Raw genomic sequence first — 12,071 nt, forward strand, 5'->3', positions numbered from 1 at the left:
TGGTTTGCTGAGGCAAAAACTCGGGCATGGGAGGAGTTCGGAGAGGCCATGGAGAAAGACTTCTACATGGCTTCGAGGCGATTCTGGTCCACCATCCGGTATCTCAGGAGGGGGAAACAGTACAGGATCTGGATGTTATAGGGTTGCATTGATTGACACAACTACCCAGGCAGACTGGGGAAGTGGTTCCCCTGTCGAAAAAGGGGGACCGGAAGGTGTGCTCCAATTACAGAAAGGTTACACTTTTAAGCCTCGCTGGTAAGGTCAAGGGTCTTGGAGAGGAGGGCCGTTGGATAGTCAAGCCATGGATTCAGGAAAATCAGTGTGGTTTTCATCTTGGTCATGGAACACTGGACCAGCTCTACACCTTCAACAGTGACCATCGGGGTCCTGGAGGTGCGTGGGAGTTCACCCCACTGGTCTAAATGTGTTTTGTGGACTTGGAGAAGGCGTACGACCATGTCCCTCGAGGAGCTTAGTGGGGGGTTCTCTAGGAGTATGGTGTACCAGACCCTTTGATTCAGGCTATTAGGTCCCTGTATGACCGGAGCCAGAGTCTAGTTTTACATTGCCGCAGTAAGTTGGGCTCGTTTCCGGTGAGAGTTGGACTCCGCCAAGGCTGCCCTCTGTCATCGATTCTATTCATTACTTTCATGGACAGAATTTCTAGGCGCAGCCAAGGTGTTGAGGGGATCCGTTGTGGTGGCCTTAGGTCATGGTCAGGTCAATCTCTGGCATAAAACAAGCTCCTCGTCAGTAATCCTCATGGCTCTGAGGATTACCCATAATTAGGCCTGTCGCGATAAACGATAAATCAATTAATCGTACGATAAATTAAAACTACTGACGTCATTTTAATTATCGGCATTATCGTCTCTTCTGACCTTTTTCTCTTTCTGTTGATGACACTGAACGAAAAAAGGCTCAACTCCGGTGCTCTCCACTGACTCCTCCCTTCCTCGTTTCCTTAGTGTAAAGCCCAGCGCACACGACAGGATCTTAGAGCTGTCGGCCGATTGTCGGCCCATTTTCAAAACCTGACAGGCCACACATTAGCCGACAGAAATCCTAGGTATGACGGTTCGATCGGGTTCGTTCCTGCCGTTTGGTGTCCAACAATGGGCACAAAATAATGGCTACAAGTCCAGTGAACTCATTTTAAAACCAGGCATTAATCAATGCTTTACTACAATCTACCTGCAATGCATGTAGCTAATGTCAGCGTAAAGTCCTGACTGAATGAAAATCATTAGAACCTATTTACGTCACGTTAACGAAGAACAGCTGAAAAGTTACCGGGTTTATCAACTGCGGTAGCAATTTCGCTCCAACTCCTCTCCTTGTCATTTCTATGTTCTTTGCATGTTGAATAAACATTAATGTTGTTTCCACATATCATCTCCAATGTCCGCTGGACTTCGGGTTGAGCCGTGTCAGCTGTTTGGGATTCCCCTCTGTAATTTCCCCTCAGAAAGCATGGAGGAGAATCCGCGCTGATTGGCTACCTGTCACATTCAACAGGCTGCGTTAACGCTCCCAGTCGGGGAAAACCCCTGATTTAGATCGGAGCGGCAACGACAATCTACCATAACACACCACACAATCTTAGAAAGACCAACGTTCTAAGATTGTTGTAAGGGGGAAAATAGGAGCAAAAAATCATGTAGTGTGAATTATTGCATCAGGTAGTCGATGTGCCCGTCTTCTCTATTTAAATCTAATTATTACTGAAGGGCAACATAGTATACAGACTTCATAATCTTTACTCTTTTGGTTGAATGCAGTATTTATTTCCACTTTGGCTTTATGTTGTTTAGTTTTTTTTCAAGTGCGTTTTTTGTTAATGGAGACTAAGAATCCATTTTATTTTTGTTTTTGGTTGTTTTATTTTGTTTATCAGTTCCATTGTTTAGTGCTGTTTTGAAAATAAAGTGTATCTATCTTTAGCAAGAAATCGCATGCAGTATTACGTCATTTCCATTACATCAGTGTTAAAAGGTCTTCAAACAATATTATCGTTTATCGCAATAATTTTTTGAGACAATTAATCGTTCAGCAAAATTTGTTATCGTGACAGGCCTACCCATAATACAGTAACCACAATAAAATCATTGAAAATTACAGTGATCTCATAGTGGATTTTGTTTACAGTAAAAGAACAACCTGCGAGTGTCCTTTTCAGAGAAACTAAAACAGCTAATTAAAATGTTCTGACAAATAAAATAAAATGCTAACATTTTATTTACTGGATGCCATTTTTATATTTTAGTTTATATAAACTTGCATCTTGGAACAATGCAGAAACATAAATGAACCATATCTTTATATAAAACTGTTAACATAAAACTCAGCATTATGTTAACCATCTGCTACAAGAGATTTGGTAAAACATACCTGCATTTCACACAATGGGCATCGAGGTAAGGTCAGTCTCTGGCATAAAACAAGCTCCTGCAGGGAGGAGCCATAGTGTTACTGCGTGGGAAATTCCCACCACACTTTCTCACAAACGAAACATTTCTAAAACACGACAGAAACAACATAATAGCAGAACTAGCATGACCTAAATTAAACATATTTCAATAATATGCAAAAACGGAAACCATAAATATATTTTATAAAATGCATAAATAATATTCCTTTATGACATAGCAGAGACAGTTACCTCGTCAGTGATCCTCATGGCTATGAGGATTACCCATAATACCCCGCTCTTTCTAAGGTGAATGCAATACAACTTTTTACCAGCAGATGGTGCATTTTAGCAGGATTTAACCTGAACCATTTTAACTATGTTACATACAGTATATCTTAAGGTAACAGTTACTTGATTATGGTATAATATGACACTATGTACCTGGAAAACACTTAGTACTGTCCCTTAAAATAATAGCTAGTTAAAGTCTAACCAGCTGTCTAGATGTCTTTATGGTTCCATGCTTTATGAAAACTTCATGCGTGTTAGTCAGCAATGACTCCCTTCTACCCTTCTATGATGTGTTGCTTCTGTGCTGGAATTCTTGGCCTCTGTAAATATTTATTAGACTGACCCTTTGGCTCTGAAATCGGCTCTGCTGTGCAATGAGAGATGCTGGCTTTTCATTGAACCAGTTGTGGGCAATTCCAAGAAAATATGCTGGAAATATGATTTCTGCCACCATTGCTTTTCTGTCAGTGCTGATGACTAGAGTGGGTGTACATAACTCAGTGAGTGCTCATTCTACTTGTCAGACAGTACAAGTAGCTTTTTACTTCAGTGATGTTTATTGTGTGTGATGTTTACTCAGCTTTTCATTTCAAGGCAATTATACAGATAAATGGTGGTGTTAGATTCATACTGTGGTAATGCAAAGATGATGTGAAGATCGATGCACTTTAATGAGAGGTTGAGACTGTGTTCATCTTCCAGTACAACAAAAACACAAAATATGCAGCTGAAGCAGATGGCGTATTTACGTCAGAGCATTTTCATATTAAAATGAGCTAGTCAAAGTCAAACAAAATTTATTTTGTATCACACATTTCAGCAACACGAGTTCAAAATGCCTTACACAATAAAAACATCATACAGTAAGCAATTATGAAACAGCAACAAACATTACTTATGTTCCAGTTCTTGTAAATCAAAACAAATAGGTTTTTATCCTTGATTTAAAGGAATTCAGTGTCTCAGACATTTTGCAGTTTTCTGGGTGGTTGTTCCAGATTCTGGTCCATAGACGCTGAATGCTGATTCTCTGTCTCCTCTGCATGCCCAGAACCAGAAGACCTGAAAGGCCTGGAAGATTGGATGAGTCTCTTTAGATCTTGCTGGGACGTTAGTACTTTAAACCTGGAAATGTTCGTCAGGTGATTGAAGACTGACTTGTAACTGTATTTATGAATTTCTGAAGGCTCTGGTCTGAGCTCTTCACTATACCCAAGAATGAGCAAAAAATTCCTTCTCCAGATGTGTAAAGCTGGTAGAGACAAACCCCAAAAGACAAAAGTGTTGAGTCAAGGGGACTTGATACAGATGCACACCACCTTTTTTTTATTTGTAAATAATTTAGAAAACCATACATATTTTTCCACTTCACTAGTACATTTAACTTTATTCAAACTTGAGACTGTAACATGACAAAGTGTGAAGGTATTCAAAAGGTGTGAATAGTTTTGCAAAGCTCTCATCCTAGAGACATTGTTGTGGTTCCTTTTACTTGCTGCTGAGAGCAGGGTCCCTCTGAGACTGCTGAAATGAAACGGTGCTTTGTCCTTCTGAATCTGCAGGTGGCGTATTTTGGAGATAGCATGAGGTCAGACATATTTCCTGCCACCACCTTTGGGAAGTGGGAGACTGTAATGATAGTGGAAGAGATGGAGGGGGAGGGCGTTCCGAAGAGTGATGCAGCATTGTCCAACAAGACTCAGGTGGAGCCGCAGGAGAAAAGGGGAAAATTTGAGGTAAGTCTGATGACTGAGGAAGCCGTTTCCATTTAGCAACCATTGTTCTTCCAGACCCTGTGCCCTGTTTGAAAATCTCCATAAAATGAATGTTGCTGAAAATGTGTAAAACAAATGGTAATGAACCACGCAGAAGGGAAACTTTTACACAGTGCAGCCTTTTGTGTCACACAGCAGCAGATGATATTAATCAACAGAGTTCCGATTTGCAGAATGAAAAGTCAGCACAAATGTGGCAGACGAAGGCTTGAGTTTCCTGTTTTTCTTCTGTGTCACAGTCTTATGTGTCACTGTGTGTTTGATTTGGAGAGGAAGTCACATTCAGCTCCATTAGGATTGACCCAACTGACCATCTATTTTATGAGAGAAATGCAGCACATTGTGTAACCCCAGCATTCACCTTTAAGATGTGTGATTTTTGTGTTTCTGTTGCATAACCTGGCTCTGAAAACAAAGATAAATCAAAGCTTTTTTGTTACAACAGACAGTTGGGTAGGAAAAAATAATGTTTGACAGCAAACACTGCAGGTCAGCTTAGTATGACAGAAAGTGCGTTACATATGGTGGAGGATCAGTGAGGCTGAGATCCTCTTTCTCTTGCATGTGGGAATCTGTGAGCACAATGTGAGCACAATGTGAGCACATTGCACAATGAATTTCTTGAAATATCAGGAGATTTTAGTACAAATCAGGTGGACTGGAAAGGGAATTACCAATGAGTCGTCTCTGGGTCTTTTACAGGATAATGAATTAATCAATCAAGGAATCAATTAAGAATACAATACAATAATGTATAGCACATTTCAGCAATATGGCAGTTCAAAGTGCTTTGCATTATAAAAGCACACAAAGAAAAATACAAAGATGTAGAAAACACAGTCAGCAATTGTCAAGTGCCATCTTTACACACATTTTGTCAAGTGCAGTTATTACACATCAAAATGTTGATTGTTTCATTGATAATGTTTCAAAAGCAACTCTAAACAGGTGGGTTTAGGCTATATTTAAAAGCATTCAGTGTTTCAGATGTTTTGCAGTCTTCTGGGAGTTTGTTCAGGATTTGTAGTGCATAGAAGCTGAATGCGGCTTCTCCATATTTGATTCTGATTCTGGGGATGCGGAGCAGACCAGAACCAGAACCAGAAGATCTGAGTGGTTTGGAAGGTTGATACGACAGCAGATCTTTAATGTAATATGATGACAACACAGCATTCAGTGATTTATAAACTAACAACAATATTTTAAAGTCTATTCTCTGAGCTACAGGGAGTCAGTGTAAAGATTTTAGTACTGGGTGATGTGCTCTATATTCCTAGTTTTAGTGAAAGCGCGAGCAGCAGTGTTCTGGATCAGCTACAGCTGACAGATTTTTTTTGGCAGATCTGTCAAGGCACTGTTCCAACAGCATTTATCTTTAGTTGCATTGATTACTCCAGTAATCAATGCAACTACAGATAAACGCATAGATGGGTTTCTCTAGATCTTGCTGAGACATTAGTCCTCTAATTCTGATAGAAGGCCGACTTGTAACTGTCTTTATGTGGTACTGAAGGTTCAGGTCAGAGTCCATCATTACACCCAAATTTCAGGCCTGATCGCTGGTTTCTAGCTGTAATAACTGAAGTTGTTCATTGACTCTAGATCGTTCCTCTTTAGGTCCAAAGATAACTTCAGTTTTGTTTCTGTTCAGTTAAAGATAGTTGTGGTATATTGTGGAGAATTTAACCATTCTCCATGCTAAGTTCTTGATGTATGAGGTTGAAAAAGAGTCAGTGAGTTGAATTCATGAATTCCATTTATTAATACCAAAATACAGCTGGTCCATTTCTCAAGCTACCTTTAGGAGTTCGCAAGACAAAATGGCAACAAGCAACACTTGGTAACTTCCTTTGTTAGCCTCTGTCTAAGCTACGCCCTAAAGAGGGCGTTCCCTAGTGTGTTGTATCCTTTAACCCTAGCTTTGATTTTGCATTTCCTAACATGTCATTTCCTTTACCTTTAGCTTAGCAAGTAGCTAAAAGAGATAGAAGGAAAACACAGAATTATTTATTCTCAACAATATCCACAAATTTATCTGTTCTAAGCATTTGTTCAGTGCATGGATGGGTTCAGAGTCATCTGGTGACATCGTAATGTAGAGCTGTGTATCATCTGCATAGTTATGGTAGCTAATCTTATTTCTTGTTATAGTCTGAGTTAGTGGGAGCATATAAATATTACCAAGACGGGTCCCAGGATTGAACCTTGGGGTACCCCACATGTGATTTCTGTCCGCTTCAATGAGAAGTTATCAATTAAAACAAAGAAATCCCTATTCTTTATGTAAGATTTGAACCAGTTGAGCATTGGACCCGACAGTCCTACCTGACTCTCCAGTTGTCAACTGTGTCAAATGCTCCAACAGAATGAGGACTGTGGTTCTTCCACAGTCTGTATTTATATGGATGTCGTTGAACACTTTAATGGGGATAATCTCAGTACTGTGGTAACCACGGAAACCAGACTGAAAGCAGCTATCATTAGGAAGTTATCATTAGGAAGATATTTAAAGATATTTATTTAACTGATGAAACAGGTTTTTCAATCATTTTGCTGATGAATGGAAGGTTAGAGATCGGCCTGTAATTCTGAAGCAGTGATTTGTCCAGATTGTCAATTCTGACTCTTGGTTCTCCCACTGAGTCTGTGTTATGCAACTGTTCCAGATTAAATTAGATGCTGTGTGATTTTTTAAAATGCTGATACCAGTCATTGTGTTTTTACATCCAGTTTTTAAAACACCACATCCTGCTATCTCCATGATTGTTAATCATCACTTGAGACAGGAGTGTATTCACACACTCCTGTAAAAGATATTTATATTGTGTGATGTACAGAGGAATTTACATAAATAATAATTCATTGCAATCCCCAGAAACAACCCTATGAGTGTTCTGAGTTGACAAAAGCTTGAAGTCTGGGCTCTTTGGAATTCCAAGCTCCCTTGAACAGGGCTGAACTTGTCTCAAAATTAGTCTTCAAACAAAGTAGTGCAGTTTGGTTTGTGTGTGAAATGTCTCTGCAGGAGCAAGGCATGAAGTCACCCTCTGCTGTGTCTAACCAGTGGGGATCCTACTTTGTTGACATGCACAAAAGCGAAGGGGGCGACGAGGAGCACCAGAAGCTGACTTGGTGCTGTCACTGTATTCACACATACAGTACCATGGCTATCCCCAGTGTGGAGCACATAGCAGGTAGGTTGGGTAAAAACATAGCAATTACAGAAATATCTGTAAAAAATACATGTATAAAATTTTTTATTCCATTTGAAGCGAATCAAAGCCACCACTGGTGTCTATTCTGATAACTTCTAGAATGGTTACTGCTCCACATTCAAAATCGTTTGTATGTACAGACAGATTAAAACATACATGTAGACCTGTCATGATAACCTTTGTGTTTGTGGAGCACTTTACATTAGCAATTCGCTAACACTGGGACATGCTGTAGGCCATCAAAGAAACCACAAATTATACTTGGAAAAACTAACACAAAAGGTGGTGTTGCAAAAATCAGTTTACTGACTTGCAGGTACCAACTGTGGCCTGTGTGTAGAAAATAAAGGAAATAGATGCTTCATGTTTATTAATTTTCTTAATCTGAAGAGCTTTCTTTGCTTTCTCTTTTCATGTTAAATGTAATTGATTTGGTTCCTCACTCAAAAACGGGACAAATATATGTTTATTATGTCAGTATTCAAGAAAATTGTCAGATTATCTTTGATTTTCTTCCAGCAGAACAGAATAAACATATTCATGCTACTTCTTGTAAATCTGTCCATATGGTATGAAGATGCAGCATCAGAACTCGTAGTGTTGTGTGTGGAAATCACAGCTTGATGTTAAAGATTCAGTGGTTAAAATAAAAACTGCCACATTCACACAGCCACATTAAACATTCCCATCATTCTGTTACAACACAGAAATGTTCACACAAATCAAAGCAGTAACTGAACCAGACACAGATGTGAAGCCGCAGATAAAATTGGTTCCAAATTCCAACACAGTGCCGTAGAATGGGTCTTCAATAAAGGAAAGCAGCCTCCACCATGAACTCAGCACCATCAGTCTGCATGTCATGAAATGGTGGATGAAAGTCATGAAATGGTGGATGAAGGTGGTGAGGCAAATGCTGTAGACCCAGGTTGAAGTGAGAATTGATGGTTTTAATGAGCGAAGAACACAATCCAAAGTCCAAAATCCTGGCAGCACAGCAGAGAGGAAGGCAAAGGCTCAGCACTGGTAGCAACAGGGTTGCTACCAGTTTCGACAGCAGACGAAACAATGACTAGGACCCAACAAAGACACAGAGACACAGGTGACACTAAATACACAGGAGGTAATCAGGGAACGAGACACACCTGGGAACTAATCAAGGGGAGACAGGACAACACGGAGACTCAGAGACACATGAAACTCTAAATAAATACACAGAAAAACTCGGAACATGACCCTGCAAACATTTCAGTGATGTTTACTGATACTACCTCATTAACTCAATCTATATGACAATTCACCCAGGACATACAGTACAGACCAAAAGTTTGGACACACTTTCTCATTGAATTCAATGAGAAGGTGTGTCCAAACCTTTGGTCTTAACTGAGTACAGACCAAAAGTTTGGGCACACAGTTGTGTCCAAACTTTTGGTCTGTACTGTATTTCAGTTTTATGTGAATAGTGTGGTGTCTCTTTACAGCTGAGAGATACAACTAAGTTCTATCTATGCTGGACGTGAACATTTACTGCATGTGCACAACACAAAGTGCATTTTACTATTGAATCTTGAACCGCTAATCAATAACCAATTATTAATCTATTAATCCGGAGCAAGCCAACCACTCAGTCACCATCTTTTTCTTCTGTTTAGATCTTCCTCTGGATTACAAGTTTCCCAGGTTTTCCCCAGACAAGCCCTGCACTATCGGCTACTACCCGAAGCCTCCAGATTCTGTCTTGAAGAGGTGTGAGAATCTGTCATAAGAAAGGGATGTTGCGGTAGAAAACAGAATAATAAAGAAGAGAAAAATAAGTCCTCCTTAACCCCTCTGCCTCAGAAGAGGAATGTGCCTCTGTTTTTTTGGTTGTAGGTTTCCAGTCAACCCTGATATTGCAGGGTGTGTACACTCATCACCCATTCAGATAAACCATGTGAATGTAAGCCACAGTAAATCTGTAATGACACCTACATTTGACAGTTGTTTTGTGGTTCAGTGTCCTAAATCTATGAAAATACAAGAAAACACTATTCGTGTGTCTGTGTGTGTGTATTCCTGTCTTGTTTTAAACAGGTGATCCCTCCCAACTGCTCTAAAATAAGGTAAACTTCTGCTCGTCTCTCTTACCGTGAACTGATTACCTCAATAACAAGTTCTGCTGTATGCTAAACCGAAGGACTCATACCTTCACGTCCTAGTTCATTGTGTATAATACTGTTTTTGTGAAGTCTTTTTTTTAATGATTGTTTATATTTTAGTAACCTTAAGATGAGGTAAAAACTTGCTCTGTGGATGTTACTGTTGCCACACAATGGGCACAATGTTTTCTTTTGTTGTGTTAGGTGTACATGTAGGTCCCTTCATGGTTATATTGAAAGACAGAAGACTATACCGAATGTCCTCAATATTATTTCAAGGGTGGCGTGCTTTTTGGGTGCTTATTTAGAGATGTGGACCATGTGTACTTTATTCATGTGTGCACTAAAACATGCTTTAACCGACCTTTGAATGGTTATTATGTCCATTTGCATTAAGTCTTGCCATAAAACACTAGGATCACTCAAGTTTGCATAAGTATTTTGGTTGCTGTTAAGAATTATTGAGATTAATCTTAACCACATGGAGTGCATTTTGGAAATGATTAGCATGACTTGTGATTAAGCCTGAACTATATAGTTGATCATGGTATCCATACATCCAAAGCAACTAAGATCTAATTGTTTCATTTGGTTGGTTCTCTGAACCCAGATTCTAAACACCTGAACTTTTGGGTGTATAAACAGTCAAAACCCCCTTTTGGTTTAAGGAACCCCTCATTCCTTTTGAGGATCACTTCAGTCTTTTCTGCCATACAGATAGATCAGGGAAAATTACAAAAATATATGTGCTTAAAAACATGCCAATGGGATTGTGCAACTAAAGGAACATGCCAGCACTGACATGCCAAAAATAAGTGTTTACTCAACGAGCCTTGGTTAACCGTTCTAACCTCCAGGCTAGTTGTCCAAATGCAATCAGTTCTTCAAATACAAAGTCAGATATGTAATCCTCAACATGTAACTTATTTCTCAGATTAACAGACAGGGCGCTGTGCACAATAGCACTGCTCTTATTGCACCCTCAGACTTCGCAGTTAAAACACTGACTGAAGACATCATTACAAGCACTTGATGGAGTTTATACCCATGTCTAATTTCCATCATGTACTCTTTGGTAATCTGTGAAGGTCTTGTATAGCGTGCCAGTTCATCTGAATTAATATGAGTTACAACAACAGTTTCCCTTTGGGGATCAATAAAGTATTTTTTAATTCAATTTGAATTGAATTTGAACTGCTTGTAACACACCACTTAAACCTTGATTAAGGAACCATATTGTCCCTTAATCAAGGGACAAAATGTGCCAGTATAAAATAGACTAGCATGTTCGTTGGTTTATTTCACAGCTATACAGAAATGAGGGAATTGTTTATGACAATGTACACTGGCAAAGACAAAGGCCAGTGAGGTCTGAAACACTAGAAAATCTAATGACTGCTGAGAATTCACTGCCATGCCATTAATCATTCAAACCTACTGTGCCAAAAATAAATAGCCACTTCTGGAGTGATTCAGTGTCATCAGTTCACTATGGCCTTCTTGTTTTGTCCATTTGCTCTATTGGTTCTCCTTAGTATATTCCAGTATTTGTGAAAAGACGGGTTATACACCCAGAACACATAAAGTAAATCATTCTTATCAGTAAATGATAAGAATGTTGGGAGAGTCCCCTCAAAATGGAAATCATCTCACAATTGAAGGGACAAGATTTTTGTCCCTAAACAGTCAGCATTACAGATGTCAGATTGGTCATCCAATGTGAATTGTTAGTTGTACTGTGTGTTTAAGTGTTTTTTTGCATACAGTTGTTGTGATTGTACCAGTACATCTTTCATCTGACATGGAAATTATTTTCACATTTGCCTTATGTTGGTCTTATTGGTGGTCTTAGATCTTGAAAAGGCAGAGGAAATTTATTTCTGTGTTTAGGTGTTAAGGTACTGCTGACTGAATAAAATGTTCTGTGATTTTTACATATTTTTATGATCTAGTTTGTTTTTGTTCTATAGACAGAATCATGACTTTCATTTGGAGAAATCAGTCACATCCGATATAGCAAAATAAAGAGTGAATCAACGTTGAAACAATATTAGGCATACACATTGAATCCACTTTGAAGCCTGACATTGAAACGATATCGTTTGGCCCACCAGGAAAAACAGGATAATTAATTTACTGTACACCAATGTAAAATATGGATATAAGGCTGTTGCTCTTTCCCCACTGGGCAATTCAAACCACAACCTGGTGTACGTACAGCCCCACTCCCTGG

General features: G+C 39.3%; 1 protein-coding gene across 1 annotated transcript in view; it reads left to right on the plus strand.

The window, feature by feature from the left end:
• nt5dc1 (5'-nucleotidase domain containing 1) overlaps positions 1–11,776 on the plus strand; it is a 131,673-nt gene extending 119,897 nt beyond the window's left edge. The window contains exons 10-12 of the mRNA XM_032585972.1: positions 4,270–4,443; positions 7,508–7,676; positions 9,353–11,776. Coding sequence (XP_032441863.1) covers positions 4,270–4,443; positions 7,508–7,676; positions 9,353–9,465 — 456 coding nt within the window. The 3' untranslated portion in view covers positions 9,466–11,776. The remainder of the gene's footprint in view (positions 1–4,269; positions 4,444–7,507; positions 7,677–9,352) is intronic.
• Positions 11,777–12,071: the final 295 nt, after the last annotated feature.

The sequence above is a fragment of the Xiphophorus hellerii genome, chromosome 15, assembly GCF_003331165.1.
Source record: "Xiphophorus hellerii strain 12219 chromosome 15, Xiphophorus_hellerii-4.1, whole genome shotgun sequence".
NCBI lineage: Eukaryota > Metazoa > Chordata > Actinopteri > Cyprinodontiformes > Poeciliidae > Xiphophorus > Xiphophorus hellerii.